General features: G+C 38.7%; 2 protein-coding genes across 2 annotated transcripts in view; one reads left to right on the top strand and one right to left on the bottom strand.

Annotated features, from left to right (window-relative positions):
* LOC128703822 (lachesin) overlaps positions 1-20,960 on the bottom strand; it is a 1,052,338-nt gene that overhangs the window by 655,740 nt on the left and 375,638 nt on the right. The gene's annotated exons all lie outside the window — the stretch shown is intronic.
* Positions 12,585-16,462, top strand: LOC138855265 (zinc finger protein 84-like). Its single transcript, XM_070103765.1, has one exon. It carries the CDS (start codon positions 14,708-14,710, stop codon positions 15,731-15,733), a length of 1,026 nt encoding a protein of 341 aa, XP_069959866.1. The 5' UTR covers positions 12,585-14,707; the 3' UTR covers positions 15,734-16,462.

Raw genomic sequence — 20,960 nt, forward strand, 5'->3', positions numbered from 1 at the left:
GCTGACTGGTCCTGACTCGACAACACCAAATCCTCTGAAACTGCACAACACTTCAACTATTTACGCTGAAACGATGCACTGGGATGTCCGTTCGCTGCTCTGGTATCTTCTCCAAGCATTCACACTGAGTTCTGTTAAGTAGGGACCTGGTCAGCCTCTTTGACCAGGAGCTATCCTTGAAAATCCCGCAGCTAGCCCGCTACACAACCTGCCGTGTCGGCCATGTTGAGCCCTGTAGATCCTTGTGTTATCTAGTTTTTACTTAGGCCTATAAAGATCCTACATTAGTCTCTTAGTAATAAAAAATTTATTTTCATGACATAGACAGATAACTTATTTTAAAACAAATATTTATGTTGATAATTTATATGATTGTAATACCATGACTTGTTACTAAGACTTAAAACTTGAAAATAATATCTAGGTCAGATTTATATTGTTTGACTTTGACACAATAAATATAATAATCTAAACTGGGCTCTGAGTTATATTAATAACTATAAATAAGTCACTTTGACTTTTTTTTTTTTTTTTTTTGGTTATCCTGGGTAATTTACACATATATTACTATGTATGATAATTTGTGTCACTGTATTTATGTATACCTGTACCTAAAACTTAGTAAGAATATAGTGATAATAATACACAAGTGAATGTAATTATGACTGGAAAACAGATTACTGTACATATTATAGACATTAATAATCATTAATAATGACTGTGGTAATTACATGAGGTCTTGGAAGTGTTTTAAAATTATTTTTGAAGCTTTTTATTGATGGGAATTTTTTTTTTTATCTTCAGGCAGTAATTTATGTATCTTAAAGACTTTTATTTGTATGGAGTTTATAAACAGGTTAAGTCAGACATCTTATATATCCAGTGGCGGCTCGTAACACCAGTAATACCTATGCTATCGTACTGCATCAGACTTCTATTTTTAATCACTTTTTATCTCGTTTCTATAAAAAAAAAAATTCACTTATAAATACACTGAAAAGAACATACAACAAATTTTACCTGTAATATATTTATCAGTTGCAAATTATTTTAGCATAAGGTTGATGAAGTAATGCGTCTGGCAGTGAGCATCTGGGGGGACTGCAGCTCTGCAGCTCCTATGAATAAGCCGCCATTGTATATCTCATAGATATTTACTCCATCTCTAGTTAACAACTACTATCAGCAAAACTTGTGTATTAGTTTACATTTTATAATACAACCTATGTATACCACACTATGTATACTCACACTCACGCGAGCTTTTAAATCTCTGCACAAAATTCAATTTAAACCAGCAAATAATAGAGCCTACTAGACTGGAGAATACACTAGACCTCATCTTCACTAACAATGATGATCTGATAAGAAATATCACCATATCAAAAACAATATACTCAGATCACAACATAATTGAGGTTCAGTCATGTATGCGCGGAGCCCCAGACCGACATAATGAGATTAGTCACGAGGGAGCATTCACCAAATTCAACTTCAATAACAAAAACATAAAGTGGGACCAAGTAAACCAAGTCCTAACCGATATAAGCTGGGAAGATATACTAAGCAACACAGACCCCAACTTATGCCTAGAACAGATTAACTCGGTAGCACTCGATGTATGCACAAGGCTTATTCCTCTAAGAAAAAGGAGGAGTAGATGTAAAACAGAAAGAGACAGGCGCTCCCTTTACAGGCGACGGAAAAGAATAACAGAGCGGCTAAAAGAGGTCAATATATCTGAAATGCGTAGGGAGACACTGGTCAGAGAAATAGCAAGCATCGAACTTAAGCTAAAAGAATCCTTTAGGAGTCAGGAATCGCGGGAAGAACTAAAAGCCATAAATGAAATCGAAAGAAACCCAAAGTATTTCTTCTCCTATGCCAAATCAAAATCGAGAACAACGTCCAGTATTGGGCCCCTACTTAAACAAGATGGGTCCTACACAGATGACAACAAGGAAATGAGTGAGCTACTCAAGTCCCAATATGACTCAGTTTTTAGCAAGCCGCTAACCAGACTGAGAATCGAAGATCAAAATGAATTTTTTATGAGAGAGCCACAAAATTTGATTAACACAAGCCTATCCGATGTTATCCTGACGCCAAATGACTTCGAACAGGCGATAAATGACATGCCCATGCACTCTGCCCCAGGGCCAGACTCATGGAACTCTGTGTTCATCAAGAACTGCAAGAAGCCCCTATCACGAGCCTTTTCCATCCTATGGAGAGGGAGCATGGACACGGGGGTCGTCCCACAGTTACTAAAAACAACAGACATAGCCCCACTCCACAAAGGGGGCAGTAAAGCAACAGCAAAGAACTACAGACCAATAGCACTAACATCCCATATCATAAAAATCTTTGAAAGGGTCCTAAGAAGCAAGATCACCACGCATCTAGAAACCCATCAGTTACACAACCCAGGGCAACATGGGTTTAGAACAGGTCGCTCCTGTCTGTCTCAACTATTGGACCACTACGACAAGGTCCTAAATGCACTAGAAGACAAAAAGAATGCAGATGTAATATATACAGACTTTGCAAAAGCCTTCGACAAGTGTGACCATGGCGTAATAGCGCACAAAATGCGTGCTAAAGGAATAACAGGAAAAGTCGGTCGATGGATCTATAATTTCCTCACTAACAGAACACAGAGAGTAGTCGTCAACAGAGTAAAGTCCGAGGCAGCTACGGTGAAAAGCTCTGTTCCACAAGGCACAGTACTCGCTCCCATCTTGTTCCTCATCCTTATATCCGACATAGACAAGGATGTCAGCCACAGCACCGTGTCTTCCTTTGCAGATGACACCCGAATCTGCATGACAGTGTCTTCCATTGCAGACACTGCAAAGCTCCAGGCAGACATCAACCAAATCTTTCAGTGGGCTGCAGAAAACAATATGAAGTTCAACGATGAGAAATTTCAATTACTCAGATATGGTAAACATGAGGAAATTAAATCTTCATCAGAGTACAAAACAAATTCTGGCCACAAAATAGAGCGAAACACCAACGTCGAAGACCTGGGAGTGATCATGTCGGAGGATCTCACCTTCAAGGACCATAACACTGTATCAATTGCATCTGCTAGAAAAATGACAGGATGGATAATGAGAACCTTCAAAACTAGGGAGGCCAAGCCCATGATGACACTCTTCAGGTCACTTGTTCTATCTAGGCTGGAATATTGCTGCACACTAACAGCACCTTTCAAGGCAGGTGAAATTGCCGACCTAGAAAATGTACAGAGAACTTTCACGGCGCGCATAACGGAGATAAAACACCTCAATTATTGGGAGCGCTTGAGGTTCCTAAACCTGTATTCCCTGGAACGCAGGAGGGAGAGATACATGATTATATACACCTGGAAAATCCTAGAGGGACTAGTACCGAACTTGCACACGAAAATCACCCACTACGAAAGCAAAAGACTTGGCAGACGATGCACCATCCCCCCAATGAAAAGCAGGGGTGTCACTAGCACGTTAAGAGACCATACAATAAGTGTCAGGGGCCCGAGACTGTTCAACTGCCTCCCAGCACACATAAGGGGGATTACCAACAGACCCCTGGCAGTCTTCAAGCTGGCACTGGACAAGCACCTAAAGTCAGTTCCGGATCAGCCGGGCTGTGGCTCGTATGTTGGTTTGCGTGCAGCCAGCAGCAACAGCCTGGCTGATCAGGCTCTGATCCACCAGGAGGCCTGGTCTCAGACCGGGCCGCGGGGGCGTTGACCCCCGGAACTCTCTCCAGGTAAACTCCAGGTACCATGGAAGAAGTGTTTCTTGTCTATATCTGGAGAGGGTTTGGGGGTCAGCGCCTCTGTGGCTCAGGGTCTGATCAACCATGCTGTTACTGCTGGCTGCAGTAACAGTGTAGTTTGTTATTTTTGGAAATATTAGAGAAAGTAGTGCATTTATTCAAACTAAAATTGAAATTTTTGTTTCTATTTGTGCAGTTTAAAAAAAAATGTAGTTTACATGCAATAAAACATTGTAAAGTTTGGAAGTTAGGAGGAGGTGCGGGATTACCAAAACTGTTGTCCAGAGGGCTGAGGAAGGGTTGTTGAGGTGGTTCGGACATGTAGAGAGAATGGAGCGAAACAGAATGACTTCAAGAGTGTATCAATCTGTAGTGGAAGGAAGGCGGGGTAGGGGTCGGCCTAGGAAAGGTTGGAGGGAGGGGGTAAAGGAGGTTTTCTGTGCGAGCGGCTTGGACTTCCAGCGGGCATGCGTGAGCATGTTTGATAGGAGTGAATGGAGACAAATGGTTTTTGATACTTGACGTGCTGTTGGAGTGTGAGCAAAGTAACATTTATGAAGGGATTCAGGGAAACCGGCAGGCCGGACTTGAGTCCTGGAGATGGGAAGTACAGTGCCTGCACTCTGAAGGAGGGGTGTTAATGTTGCAGTTTAACTAAAAACTGTAGTGTAAAATACCCTTCTGGCAAGACAGTGATGGAGTGATTGATGGTGAAAATTTTTTTCTTTTTCGGGCCACCCTGCCTTGGTGGGAATCGGCCAGTGTGTTAATAAAAAAAAAATTAATGTAATAGCAAAAACATTGTTAGGCACAAGAGAAAGTCACTAATATGCAGCATGTCTTGGTCAATCATTGCTTAATATTGAGTTGTGTTATTAACCAGCCAAATGTAAATGAAGACAAGCCAGGACCATTGGCAATGGTAAGGTTAAATTGCATTAGGTTTTTTTTTAGGTAAGTTATCTGGGTTTTGTTAGGCATGTTTGTTTTTTCAATATTTTCACAGTAAAACACTATCTTAACTGCAAATTTAATATTTTACAGTTTATGGCTGAAATCATCCAAGTAGCAGTCATAAACATTGCCCTTGTTCCTTGTGTTGTGTCTGTTCATGTTGTGCTTCATATTTTAATAAGCACAAAAATGAATACAGTGGACCCCCGAGTTTCGTGATTAATCCGTTCCAGAGAGTCTGCCGACTGGCGAAATTCACAATTGGCAAATCTATTTTCCCCATAAGAAATAATGGAAACCCAATTAATCCGTTTCAGACAGCCAAAAGTATTTGCAAAAAATTATTTTTTTAAAGATTAAATATAGATTTACATACAGAAAACAATGACAAATATAAAGCACTAATAAAATGGATAAATGAACATTTAACATCACACTTAACCGTTATTGATTCTTATTGGTGTAGGAGGTAGGTAGGAGGCAAGAGGAAGGATAATGTCATCTCTCCGGCTTATTTATCTGACATTATATGGCATAAATAATATTAATAAAATAGAAGCATGATATATACTCTAGAATGAATAAAATATGTCATAATGTATGAGAGGAGTAAATGGTGTAAGTTGTTGTCGGGTTTAAGGGCTGCCACTGAGAGAAGCCGTGTTGGTGGTGGTGGAGGCTTTGGCCACCACCACCATCACACTTAAACAATGTATGTAATTCATAAATAAGAAATATTTACATTTAAATTTGTAAATAAGTTTATTCAGGTATACACAAATACAGTTACATACATAGATTATCATACATAGCAGCATATGTGTAAAGTACCCAGGATAACCCAAAAAATTCAAGAGTGACATATTTCCATTGGTGTCCTTTTATATTTACTTTTATACTTAAACTTTTATATTTACACTTACCTTGGAGGAGATGTTAGTTTAGTTAGTTTGATGAAAGAGATGTTGGCAGAGGTTTAGGGTGGTGGAAGATAGCAGGGCGGTATGTGTTCAGCGGTCCTATACACATCCAACAACATTGGAGAGTTACTTTCATGTTGTTTTTCTGTCGCTTACTTGCTTAACTTACTTGCTACACTGTTAATTCTACACTTTATCACTGGCTGGAGCTATAGCCTTTATCGATACCTGCTGCTTTAGTATCATACATATTGTAGAATCACTGAATCACTGCAGGAGGCACATTCTTCCCTCTCTCTTCCTCCTCTACCTTAGTATTTTGCTATGAGCTTTTTCTTGAATTCTATTGTGTTTCTCACCTTTACCAAAGGGCTGGCACTAGGAGCTTTCTTTGGGCCCATGGTGGCTTATTTAACAGTTGCAAACACAAAAAAAATGAATTATTATAAAATGTGCTGTATGAACCCATGGGGTGATGGTCACATGCTGGTAAACAATGGCACATTGAGTGTGAATTGTGTAGGAGACTGGCTTTATGTGCACGCTGACGGGCAGACGCGTGCCAGAAGGTCGCCGAATCACGAGTCCAATCATGAACCATGAAGCCAAATTTTACCGAAAAAAATGCCGAAAGTCAGATTTTACGAAAGTCACGGCCACTGAGCAGCGGGGGTCCACTGTATTTTTTTTTTTTCAACAAACCGGCCATATTCCACCAAGGAAGTAAACAAGAGCAACAACAAGTGAGCAATTAGGAAAAAACCCAGAGGGGTGTATGTCAGCATAGTTGCTGATCCCTTGTATAGGTTGCATATCTTATCTGAGTATCATAGTACCATCCATATGTATTATATAGGCAACCCCTTGCTAGACTTAGCGGCTAGCATGTGACGTCACGCGATGCTACATGTGAGCGTCTGATGCCCTGCCCCTCAGTTCCCGGATAGACCTACAGGTGACTACAGGCAGGCTGGGCGTTCCCCTCACAACTCTGCTAATACATGTATAAGTGAATACAACCCAACAAGTGTGTTTATCTCCAACCATCACATCTCCATGGAACCCTTCCAACATGTGTGTATATACATGTTCATGCATGTGTGGTGTGATGTAAGTATAAGTAGAAGTAGCAAGATGTACCCGAAACCTTGCATGTTTGTGAGACAAAAAAAAAGACACCAGCAATCCTACCATCATGTAAGACAATTACAAGCTTCCGTTTCACTCGCCTAGCAGGATGTTAGTACCTGCCTGGGCAGTTGCTGTCTACCGACCTGCTACCTAGTAATAATGAATACAGTAGACCGTTACATTACATGGTAGTTATGTCCCTGAAAATGGCGTGCTAGGTGAATCCATGTTAGATAAACTGAAGAACTTATGGGAAAAATGCGGTTACGTTCCTGGGAGCCCCAGAAAAGTCAAACAACTTTTTTAGACCTCCATATCTTACAAAAATAAAAGTGAATATGTAATTGTTCATTATCGTGATGTATTATGTTGTTTTTATTGCTTAAGACAACAAATGTAACAGAAATATTAGTATTTTTTACATTAAATTGTGGGTACTGTGTTTGTGGATGATTGTGAAGAGAGTGGAGAGTTATGCTGTGTCCCTACTGGTCTGAGGTGGATGGTAGAGGTTCTGGTACTGAAGTCGATGGTTGTACTGGAGTGTCTAACTTTAAGTCATTCAGTCAGTCAAGTTATTCAGTAAGTCAGCTCATTAAGTCAGTCAAGTCAGTAAGTCAAGTAAGTTATTCAGTCAAGTCAATAAATCATTCAAGTCATTCAGTAAGTCAGTCATTCAGTCAGTCGAGTCATTCAGTCAGTCGAGTCATTCAGTCAGTCGAGTCATTCAGTCAGTCGAGTCATTCAGTAAGTCAAGTCATTTAGTCAAGTAAGTCAAGACAGTAAGTCAGTCAAGTCATTCAGTCAGTCATTCAGTAAGTCACTCAGTCACACAAACTTATGTTTACCTCTTTTTATGTGTACAAAGTAACACTTCATTACGGCCACACATTATCTCTTGTCTAGTATCTTTGTTTTCTTTGTTAATTCTAAGACTTAAATGCTCATACCGTTTCTTGCCACTTTCAGCAACACTGGTATGTCTACTGGGTGTCATGATTGCTTGGCAGATACAAGATATAGTAATTAAAAGATCTAAACACAATTCACAAACACAGCTAGCTTGTAGCAGAGAAGGACTGGACATGTATAAAGTACGAATGCTGGGATGGTGGGCAGTGTCGGGGGGGTGGCAGGGGATGGCGGGAGGTCTCCGTCTTCCCCGCTAATCCACAACAAGGCGGCTGCTTGAGGAAAAGGGAATTAATTTTATGACTTGTTACATAAAATTGTACCGCATGCTATATGACGGTCTACTGTGTTTTATTTCTCATTCTATAATCAGAGATGGTTGGGATTCTCTCTAAAATTCCCTGTTGTGTTACACAACTCTCACCCCTAACACTTTACTTTTCCCTCAACTACCCATACCTCACACATAGTATCTGTGCCTGGGGAACAATTCTTGGAACTCGCTTCCAACCAATTATATCTCAGTGAAAGACAACTCTGAGAACAATCACAAACTTTTCCAATAGGTAGCACACTATGCCCTTTTTTTAACCCTTTCAGGGTCGAGAGGCCCTCTCCTAAACTCTTTCTCAGGGTCAAAAATTTTTCGGAAAAAAAAAAAAATTCTTATGAAATGATAGAGAATTTTTTCCCGATCATAATGACACCAAAAGTATGAAATTTGATGGAAAACTTACAGAATTAGGCTCACGCGAAGTTAGCAGTCTCAACGATGTTTACGCATCGGCGATTTCGCTCACTTTGAGCCCTATTTTCGGCTAATTTCAGTGTACTAGTCTACAAAAATCATATCTATTTTGCTAGAACTCCATTTTTTCTATCGAATGAGTACAAATTTCAAGTATCCAATAAAGTGGTCAGAATTTGGTAATTTTGCCAATTTCACACAAATTTCAGAAAATGCCAATCTCCAAATAGGGTCTAGAATAAGCAAGACAGACATTCATTAGTCACATCCTCAGGCCCCTCTTGTATCTCTTTTGCTTTCTACTTTGAATTTTTATTTTCACAAAAAATAGAAGATTTACTGTTATGCAGACTACTGCATTAGTGTAGAAATGCTGTAGAAATGGTATAAATAATATCAGTGCACTTGTGAAAGAATATTAGACTTGCCAGTTGACGAGTATTGGACGCTTGGCCTGATTTGTTTACTTTTGAAATTTGGTAAAAATTGAACATTTATGCTACTTTGAGCTCAATTTCAAGGTACTTTTCATTGTGAAACCAATCAAAATCATCTCAATTTCTGTAATATGTCTTCCATTCTATAAAATGAGACCAGGAAAGCTAGAATACAACAATAAATACCATATGAAAATGCACTACAAAGTCGCCGTTTTAAACCAAAAACACGGTCAGTTTTTTTTTTTCTCATTATGCACTGTGTGCTGCAGGATTTTTTTTTATACTGTGCACACTGACCACATAGACCCAGTTTTTCATATGTAGGCCTACCAGCTTTCTCTCACTAGATTTGAGGGTGCTAGAATTTAGGCATTTTAGTTCATCAATAACCCTGGTGCGTAAGCCGTACTAGTATGTCAGAAACCCTGAAAGGGTTAAATCCCTAAACCTACTAAATATAAATGGAATTGTGTGACGCACATCCTCAATATGTGACACGTATTCTTGAGATGAACAGCAATGAAGTTGAAGAAAAGCCTCCAAGTTACATTGTTTTACAAGGCAGCAATGTTGCAACTAACATTTCAAAAAATTTTTGACAGAAAACTAGCTAAAATATCCACCAGCTCTTCAACTACTATTGGAAACCTAGTACAAAAACCCAAGAATGACTCTGGCACACATGCAGGAGTGTGATAAAGTATGTGAGGGGTGTGATAAAGTATGTGTGGGGAAAATAACCAGATCTCTGGATATTAGGATCAGGGAACACAAAAACGCTTCCAGCAGTGATGACCATAAAAATGCGTGTGTTCAACACAGGGACGATGTTGGACACCCAGACTAGTCATCAAGGAATACAATTTAAGTTTGCGAAAGTGTATTGAAACTGCCCTAATTGCTGTCAGTAACACTATGCATCAAAGGTCCAGAAGCTACACTATTTTCAAATTGTTAGTCAACAGGATATTAACCATTCTGGAGACCGTTGTAACATGATGCTGACAGGTCCTCCTCAAACCAAACCTGTCTCACCACAATTATGACCACTACTACTGCTAGTTACTCAACATTTTCCCAGACTTCTGCCACTATATATACTCATTTCTTAGTTATCTTGATATTAGGACTGAAGAAGCTACTCGTGGCTAAACATTTCCTTCAATAAATGTCCTGAACTGTACATAAGTGTCTTTTTCCACATCTTGTAAGTACCAGCATACCATTTTTCATAAATGCAATTCATACATACTACTGTTCAATCCATATGTTCAGAACATTACATTTGAATTTTGATGTGTAATAATGTAGTTTACATGTAATAATGAGTAAAGTAAGCTGTTTGATAGCCTTGATGGTGCAGACGTTAGTTTATTTAGGAACTTGTCAGTCAAATTCTAAGTCGAGTCTAACAGAGCACATGGACACATATAGGGAAGCCCCCATTTTACAATGCTTCACTTTACAGTGTTTTGCTAATAAAAAAGTTTTCAGTTATACTCATAATTCATTCATTTATTCAGGCTTATTACAATAAATAAATTCACCACTTATTATAAGCTAAGAACAGAAATATTTTGCGGTAAGTAATGTGTGTACTGAATGTATATGCATTTTTTAAGGCCTGTCTCTTTTGCTCACTTAATATATGATAGTATAAATATGTTACACTGGTCAACAATTTTTGAAAAGTTGTATGCTTCATAAATGAGATTAGTCTGTTTCCGAGAAATCCCTTCACCACTAACTTGAATGTTTCCTCCCCATGTCTCCTCCCCATGAAGGTCTGATTCAAAGTCACCATCTTTAAGAAGCTCCAGAATCTGAGTATCATTGAAGACTCTCTCTCTTATCTTAGCATCACTCAGTGAGGGGAATTTTGATGTTAAATACTTGAATCCCTGACCAAATTTGGCCATAGCTTTTACAAAGTTTTTCACGAGCCCCAGTTTTGTGTGTAGTGGTAGTAGCAAAATTTTGTTTGGTTCACTGAGAGGTGGATGTTGAACATTTTTCATCCCAGCTCCAATGATTGACGAGGTAGCCAGTCTCTCCTGATGTACTGGGAACCTCTTGCACAGCTGTCCCATTCACATAGAAAGCAGCACTACTTGGTGTATCTCCCCTGTTTGGCTAAGAAAATCACCTACCTTTCACTTCAAAATATAAACAGCACAACCACCTTCTATGACTGCTGGAATAATAATGAAGGGCAGTGAAATGGTGAGTGTGGTAAGAAACAGTGCTGCAAGCCTGTTGGAACCTGTTCAGTATACACACATAGGTGTATATTGAAAAGTAGAGCTGACAATTTTAACCATGATATTCATTATCATTGACCTAAAATTAGTTGGAAATTGCTACTCTGGTCTCGGAAGCATTTTGGTTGTTGACCAGTGTTATCAGGCTTCTATTTACATTTGAAGGTGAAAAAAGGCTACGTTTCATTTTACAGTGATTTTTGCTTTACAGCAGTAGCCCAGAACCTAACCTGCTGTGTAAGTGGAACCCACCTTTATTTATATATCTATATTACCCTTGTACTTATGAGTACAAATTATCATAGCAATGTACCAGATGGTACATATCAAGAATATTATAGTGTACAGTATCTTATTCAGTGTGCCCATAGTGCTATATGATTATACGTATAGAATAATACATAGGTTTTAAAGAAAGTGGCGGGCTGGACTTGAGTCCTGGAGATGGGAAGTACAGTGCCAGCACTCTGAAGGAGGGGTGTTAATGTTGCAGTTTTAAAGCTGTAGTGTAAGCAAACCTCTGGCAAGAGAGTGATTGAGTGAACGATAATGAAAGTTTTTCTTTTTCAGGCCACCTTGCCTTGGTGGGAGAAAACCAATGTGTTAATAATAAAAAAATAAAAATTGATAAGCTACTAGTTTATCATAAAATATATTTGCCTTTGCAACAAAAGTTTAGCAATAGGTTAAAGATATTGCAGTAACTTTAAATTGCAGCTCTACTAATCTCTGGTTCTTTTGTTTTGCAGCTCATCCTTTTACCAGAAGAATTGCAGATATCAGTAATGATATAAAAATAAAAGCTGATGCAAGTGGCAGAAGTAGTGGAGATATATAGTTCCAGCAGTGTGGAGGATATAATACATTGTCAGAATTACTACTTGCTGAGTGTCAGTATCTTGAAGCTCAGGTGTCACATGCACATCCTCAACACCATGTGCTTCTTCCTTCACTTCTCACCTTGAAATATTCTTATGTAACATTATCACTCATTTAAGTAGTAAATGAATTTTCATCTGGTCAAAGTATACTAATAGTGTACTAGTAACCTCTCACATGTACTACCATCTGTTACATCTGGACATAGTACACCAACAATGAACTAGTAAATTCTCATGTGTACTACCAGCTGTTACATTTGGACATAATTCAGTAGTAGTGTACTAGTAACCATTCCCATCTGTTGTTACATCTGGACATAGTACACCAACAATTGTCATACATACTACCAGCTGTTATATTTGGACATAATTTGCTAGTGGTGTACAAGTAACCTCTCTCATGTACTATCAACTGTTTTATCTAGACGTGGTTTACTAGCAGTGTACCACTAACCTCACTTGTACTACCAGTATGTAGTACACCAACACTGTACTAGTAACCTCTCACATGTACTACTAGCTGTTACATCTGGACATAGTACACCAACAATGAACTAGTAAATTCTCATTGATCCAGACAGTTTACTAGCAGTGTACAAGTAACCTCACTTGTACTACCAGTTGTTACATCTGGACATAGTGCACCAACAATGTACTGGTAGCCTCTCACATGTACTACTAGTTGTTATACATCAAACATTGGTAAGGTAATCATCTCAGACTGGTCAGAATAGTTAGGAGTTCGGTTTCTCCCAGGCAAGCAAGTATAATGTAAGAAAATATCTAAACTAAGTCACGTACTTGTTAAATTAGTTCACTAATGTATCTCCTTAGAATCAATTTATGTTAAATGTAAGATTAACTGTACAAGATAACCATATTAGTGTTCAGTGTCAAAATAAAGGAAATAAAATCTTTGTATAGAACAATTAAGTGATCTTGGGAACATGGTGAAATTTGAATTACGTATATTATAGAAAGCGATTTAATGAAACATAAAACCGATTTCTATGTTAACCAATAGATTCATTAACTTTTGCCACCACATTATCATTTACCTTCGTTTAACCTTCAGACTTCTCTTTGTCATTGTCAAGTTAAAGATATAAGAACTGAGCTAGGCTTATTATCTACTTTCTTATCACATGTGTTATTATTTCCAATGGTTGTATCACTTTTTTATATTCTTTGAGGACTACTACTACTTGTTGAAAGTGTGTGAAACTGTTCCTTATCAGTTCTCTTTAATCTTTGTATTATGAGTAATACTTGCAATCTTTTATAACTCTGGCAGTTATTTGCAGCTGCATTTCAGACTTTTACCCACTTGTTCAACTTTGTGTAAGTACATATACCATAACACACCTCTGCTGTATATTACAATTGTTGTTAAGTGATTTTTCAGCATTTGTTTCCTATTTTTATGTTGGTTATTATAAGGTTGTTTAGAGTCATATAAAAATGTTGCTTACATCATTTATATGAACTTCCATTGACAGTCTTTACCTACCCGGTGATGACTCTCTCTGTCTGCTTCTAATATTTATACACAAGAAATACATTCATTGTGTGGCTTGTTGTCACTTTCACTTTTCACTTTCATCATCATTGAAAATGTTTCTTTAATTTTTAATTTATTCTTGCCATTTGTTTATATATATTAGAAACATTGTGGTAAACATTAACATAAAATAAATTTATGAGAGGAAGTTTCTACTTGTAACACCATTCATGTTTAATCCACCTTTCTCTAATGTTTGTTTGTAGGAAGTTCACAGGAATGTTTATCAGCAAGACAGACCTGTAGCTTAGTGAATCCTCCATTATAATTGTCATTTTTCCTATGTTAACCAGTTTATTCTTGAACTAGACTCGAAGATTTTTCCAAAGAAGATAATTTATTTTGGCTTCACATTGTTTTAAGACCCATGATGCTATCTTGTCTGGTACAGTAAACGTTTTCATGTTAACTTGTAGTAGAAGCTTCTTAACTTAATATTAAATATTTCATTTTTTGCAAGCTCTTAACAGAGCAAAAAATTATACCAAGACAGGACTCGCAGCAATGGCTTCAAGCTGAAAAAGTTCAGATTCAGGAAGGATATAGGAAAGCACTGGTTTGGTAATAGAGTTGTGGATGAGTGGAACAAACTCCTGAGTACCACCATAGACGCTAAGACTTTGTGTAGTTTTAAAAATAGGTTGGATAAATACATGAGTGGGTGTGGGTGGGTGTGAGTTGCACCTGACTAGCTTGGGCTACCAGGTCTGGTACTGTGCTCCTTCCTTAAGTGGCAGTGACCTGACTAGGTGGTCATTGTTCTAGGCCGGGGGGGGGGTGGCATGGACCTGCTCCGCATGGGTCAGTAGGCCTGTTGCAGTGTTCCTTCTTTCTTATGTTCTTATGAAAAGGTAGCCTGTTTGTCTTTCTTCAGGTATTCCATTTCAGTTTATTGTTTGGGGTTTAACTTGAGCTTCCACATTGCCCTCTTATGTAAATACACATTACACTTTGACATATATTATTCCTTTTTATTTCATCCTTAAGTTTCTCATTTTACAAATTTAAAAAGAATCTGCTTTCATCTCTCACATGCAATATTTTTTTCCTGATATATACTTCACACATGTAGAATCAAATGAAACCTATAGGATAAACAGTTTTTTATAAAAATATATATTATAAATAATCATGAGCAGTGAAATAGAAAATAAACTACATCAATGTTCAGTGTGTCAAAAAGTATTTAAAAAGAAATCATGTCTGACAAGTCATACTAAACTAGTTCATTCATTAGAGAAACCATTTAAGTGTTCAGAATGTCTAAAGGCATTTTCAAGGAAAGCAAATTTACAAATACACCAGAAACTACATACAGGAGAGAGACCACATCAGTGTTCAGTGTGTTTAAAGGCTTTCGCACAAAAATCAAATCTAGATAATCACCAGAAACTTCATACAGGAGAGAGACCACATCAATGTTCAGTGTGTCTAAATTCCTTTAAAAGAAAATCACATCTATTAGATCACCTGAGAGTTCATACAAAAGAAAGACCATATCAGTGTTCAGAGTGTTTAAAGACCTTTTCACATAAATTAAGTTTAAATAAACATTTAAGTGTGCATTCGGGAGAGAGACCACATCAGTGTTCAGAGTGTCTAAAGACTTTTGCACAAAAATCAACTCTTATAGATCACATGAGAGTTCATTCAGGAAAGAAACCATATCAGTGTCCACAGTGTAAAAAAGCCTTTTCAAGAAAATCATATCTACGTATGCACCTGAGAGTTCATACAAAAGAAAGACCATATCAGTGTTCAGAGTGTTTAAAGACCTTTTCACATAAATTAAGTTTAAACAGACATTTAAGTGTTCATTCAGGAGAGAAACCACATCAGTGTTCAGAGTGTCTAGAGACTTTTACACAAAAATCAACTCTTATATGTCACATGAGAGTTCATTCTGGAAAGAAAACATATCAGTGTCTGCAGTGTAAAAAAGCCTTTTCAAGAAAATCAACTCTAGATATGCACATGAGAGTTCATACAGGGGAGAAACCACATCGGTGTTCAAAGTGTCTAAGGGCCTTTGCATATAAATCAAGTCTAATATGTCACCTGATATCGCATGCAAGGAAAAAAAAAAAACTTCAATGTTCCTTGAGTTACCGACGACTTGGACTTATAACGGGCTCTCTGACCAGTATGCATACCTAAATAATGTATTTTAGAGTTGATTTCCTCTCGTCTTTTTATTACACTATACAGTACACTACTGTATAAGCATTAAAAAATATACTAGAAATGTTATAAATGGTGCAAAGGTGACATTAACTCTTTCAGAGTCTGTCCCGTAGTTCTATGGCTTTGAAGCCAGGGTCCAAACCGTGGTACAGTACTTACTACATTGTGAACTCAGCTCACTCAGATAAGCTGTGAGTGGTAAATTTGGGTGTAGATATGAGAGAATGCATCTTTGTGGTAAGTGTGCACCATATAAAAAAAAATCCTGCAGCACACAGTGCATAATAAGGAAAAAAAAGCTGCTACTGTGTTTTTGGATTGACACAGTGACTGCGGTGTATTTTTGAATGGTTTTTACAGTTGTATTTATGGTTTCTTGTCGCATTTGATAGAATGAAAGATATATTACAGAAATAGAGATGATTTTGATTGGGTTTAGTGCTGAAAATAACTTAAAATTGAGCTCAAATTAGTGGAAATGTTAAATTTTTGCCGATGTTTCAGGGTAAATATATCACGTCGTGTGTCCAGTACACATCGACTGGTGGGTCTAATATACATTCAAGAATGCACTGATATTATTTATACAGTTATTACAATATTGCATAACAGTAAATCTTCTATTTTTTGGTGTGAATAAAAATCAAAATGGAATTTATCTGTAAAGTCTGGAAATGTAAGTAATAAACAGAGGAAATGTTATTTTAGTTCTGGGAATGCCTGCATTATTTATTCTGGACCCTGTTTTGAAACTGGAATATTTTGAACTTTGTGTGAAATTGGTCAAATTACCAACTTCTGATCACTTTATTGGGCAGTTTCTCATGCTCAGTTGATAAAATAGAAGTGATACCAGCTAAGAATTTGATCGATTGGAATAATGTAGTTGGCTTAAAATAAGGGACAAAGTGGGCAAAATCATCAATACTGAAATATCACTGATGCAGAAAAATTCACAAGAGCATATTTCATCAATTTTCCATCAAATTTCATACATTTTCTTTTATTGTCTTCAGAAAAAGATTCTCTACCATTTTTTTTTCTTTACCCTGTGGACAAGTATCAGACTGAGGGGTCTGAACCCTGAAAGGGTTAAAACAATATCAAAGATGGTAGACTCAAACCCACTACCATTACAGTACGCTCCTCACTTAGCAACAAATTAGTTTACCAGCATGGTCTTTGGTGCGGAACTCTGTCGTTAAGTGAGGAGAGGCTGTATTGTGAGAGCTAGCATCTCTTTGTACCAGCAAGGTGAGCTAGATTTATGCAGAGCCCTACCTTGCTCTTTCTCTCTGGTGACCACTGAAAAAGATCTAAGAGGCTTCCCGAAGTACTGTGGATATTTGTCTCTTCCCAGGCTCCTGTTATGAGCATTAGTCTGGCATTCAATTTAGTAACAAGGTTGACCAAGGTTATTCACAGTTGAATGCCCAACACTGAGGCAGGGTAGCAGCTATGATTACAAAGTAGTAACTACCTCTTGAACATTACATCAGAAGTTAGTATCCCTTTGTGTACATAAATACAGTGGACCCCCGCCTTACAAATGCATTTCGTTACATTAAATCTTACCATACAAAGCATTTGAACGCAAAAATTTTGCCTCGCCTTACGTGATTTGTCCTGGACGCGTCCCACGTGTGGCCTCAGCTGCCCCGTGGGTGCCAGTGTTTACAAGCCAGCCAGTGCGGTCGCATCCACGCATATATTCGATACATTTCACCTTATCCCAGTGTTTTTTGTGCTTGTAACTGCAAAATAAGTCACCATGGGCCCCAAGAAAGCTTCTAGTGCCAACCCTGTGGTAAAAAGGGTGAGAATTAGTATGGAAATTAAGAAAGATTTTGAAGGGTTTGGGGCTAACCCTGAGAAGCCTATGCCAGTTGTGGAATCCATTGTGCCTACTTCAAAGATTAAGGAAATGTGTGCAAAGTGGGTTGAAGTGCAAACCTTAATGGATGAAAATCAACCTAACACAGCTGTTGCAAGCCATGCTGGTGACTATTACAATGACAATGTTGTGGCCCATTTTAGGCAAATCTTAAAGGAACAGGAGGTACAGACCTCTATGGACAGATTTGTTGTGTGACAGAGGTCCAGTGACTCTCAAGCTGGTCCTAGTGGTATTACAAGAAGGGAAGTAACCCCAGAAAAGGACTTGCTACCTCAAGTCCTAATGGAAGGGGATTCCCCTTCTAAACAATAACTTCCACACTCTCCCCTCCTCTCATCCCATCAATAATCACCAGATCTTCAATAAAGGTAAGTGTCATGTATTCTATTCTTAGTAGAGTAGTAATTGTGCATGTCTTCTTCAGTTTGTGTGTATTAAAATTAATATTTCATGTGGTAAAAAAATTTTTTTTCATACTTTGGGGTGTCTTGCACAGATTAATTTGATTTCCATTATTTCTTATGGGGAAAAGTAATTTGCCTTACGATAATTTCGGCTTACGATGAGCTCTCAGGAACGGATTAATATCGTAAGGCATGGGTCCACTGTATTAGAGAAACCCCAATGAATTCAGGGTCTCTAAGGTGTAGGCTAGGGATATTAACCCAGTTTAACTACTTGCAGGAATCATTTCTTCTCAGCACATGGTATCTTGAAGAGAGAGAGAGAGAGAGAGAGGTCAGTAGGAACCTAGATTAGCCTGGAAAGAATCAAGGGGTGTTTCTAGCTAGTGTAGACTCCACAATAGTTTCTAGCTAGTGTAGACTCCACAATAGTTTCTAGCTAGTGTAGACTCCACAATAGTTTCTAGCTAGTGTAGACTCCACAATAGTTTCTAGCTAGTGTAGACTCCACAATAGTTTCTAGCTAGTATAGACTCCACAATAGTTTCTAGCTAGTATAGACTCCACAATAGTTTCTAGCTAGTATAGACTCCACAATAGTTTCTAGCTAGTATAGACTCCACAATAGTTTCTAGCTAGTATAGACTCCACAATAGTTTCTAGCTATTATAGACTCCACAATAGTTTCTAGCTAGTATACCTCTTCAAGGGAGGGGGGGAGCTTCTTGGTGCAGTGAAGAGGCTCTTGGTCTGAGGAATTAGACCTTTTGCTCTTCTTCCTCAGACCAAACCTAATTATCCCCCAATCTCCCTTTCCTTTCCTATCCTCCCCATCCTCCCTTTCCTTTTCTTCCTCCTCTCCCCATCCCTCTCCTATCCCCTTCCTGTTTTCAGCCGTTGGGATTCTTCCCACAGGCACTCTAGTTCCTTGGTGGGGGGGGGAGGGTACTATGGTCCATCCCATTCCATTGAGGCCCATGGTGGTGGTATAGTTTGCTGTGGAATCTGGATCACCTGGGAATGTCCCACTCCCTCTCTAGTCTCCTGGGGGGTGGCTTTGGCTGTCTTTCAGATGACTGGTGTATCTCTGGAAGCTGCCTTTTGGATTCCAGGGGGTGGTGGCCAAAGAAGGTATGCTTTGTGGTGGGTATCCAGCCACCCTCTCTGTTGTCCACTGAGGTGGCTCAGTAGATGTGAGGTTGCTATCCCAGATTGCTGGTTTACTGGCATGAAGAGTAGGGTATGGCACAGGTTTCGTGCTGCATCTGCAGTACTTGCAGGGGGATTAACAGCCCTTTCATTACTCCTAGGAGCTATCCCTCCACATTCCCCATTTTTTTTTTTTACGTTTTTTTTTTCTTTTCTTTTTTCTTTTTTTTCTAAAAAAACGAAAAGAAAAGTGACATAACCATGGAGTCCCAAATCCATGAAACAGCTTCCCCTGGGCCCCTTTGTACTACGGTACCTTGTTCTGACCCTTCCTTGTTACTTGACCACTCTTTGGACATTTCTAATGCCCCTGTACCTCCTGTTGGTGCCGTTTCATACTCCAGGTACTGGGGTTCTGCCTGACTTCTTTGATACATCTAACCTTCACACTTCTTTGACCATGCTTCCAGCTTCTCCCTCTATGGTGAGGCAATTTTCGGATCGCCCGCCCGCCCGTCACATGTTGGACCAACTCTGGTCCCACACCTAAATGCCCAAGACCATTACCTGATGATCCTCCTTCACTTCCTTATTCTGCCCAGAAAAGACCAGCACAACAGTCTGTGTTGCAAAATACAAAATGAACTAAGTTTTTTACCCTGCGACCAACTACTGACTATTTTTCTGATCACAGTACAGTGGAACCTCAAATTTCGAACTTAATCTGTTCCAGGAGCTAGTTCTAAATTCGAAAAGTCTGAAATTCGAAGTAATATTTCACATGAGAAATAATGGAAATACAATTAATCCGTTCCAGAAACCCAAAAATATTCACACAAAAAATACATTTTATAGATTGTAAAATGGAGGCGGGGTCATAGTGGTACCATCCACTAGTCGAAGTAGGTTTTCGTCCAAAGGTAGAACAAGTGTTGAAGAATTCTTTGTAACAAGACCCCATGATGCTGCCGTGTCTGACAGTTGTGATGAATGGTTTGAAAAACCGGTTTTTCAAACCATTCATCACACATTTTATAGAGATTAATTACAGTTTTACATACAAGAAATACTATAGTTTTTAATTATGTATAGTAATACATATAAAATAACATTTTTACTTACCTTTATTGAAGATTGGTGACGGCATCTGGAAGATAGGGAGGAGGAGAGAGGAAGTTGGGGTTAGTGTTTGGAAGGAGAATCCTCCTCCTTGAGGACTTCAGGTAAAGCCCTCTCTCGGGTTACTTCCCTTCTCTGTCTTTTAATGCCACTCGGACCAGCTTGAGAGTCACTGGACCCCTGTCTCACAAAATAACTGTTCACAGTCCTCTGTTTCTGGCACCTCTTTAACATTTCCCTAAAATGGGACATGGTTCTGTCACTGAACTTGTTGCAAAGATGGCTTGTTTCAGTTTGCTCAGGGTGGTACTTCTGCACAAACATTTGGACATCATTCCACTCTCATATGTACTTCTGTATTGTTTCCTTCTTCACATCTATGGTGTTTCTCACTTTCTTTACCACAGGGGTACCACTAGCAAGTTTCTTTGGGCCCATGGCAGCTTATTTCACAGTCCCACAAGCACTAAACACAATGAAATAATCATAAAATGTGTGAATGAGAGCGCAGGTTAGTGTTCACTCAAGCATAAACAAAGCTAGACTGCTCACGGCGCCTGCGCAGGGATGCGGACAGAGCGGGCCAGTGGACAGGTCCCGTACCCGGCGATCCAAAAATAGGGGCAAGTTC

The sequence above is a fragment of the Cherax quadricarinatus genome, chromosome 87 (assembly GCF_038502225.1).
Source record: "Cherax quadricarinatus isolate ZL_2023a chromosome 87, ASM3850222v1, whole genome shotgun sequence".
NCBI classification, from domain to species: Eukaryota; Metazoa; Arthropoda; class Malacostraca; order Decapoda; family Parastacidae; genus Cherax; species Cherax quadricarinatus.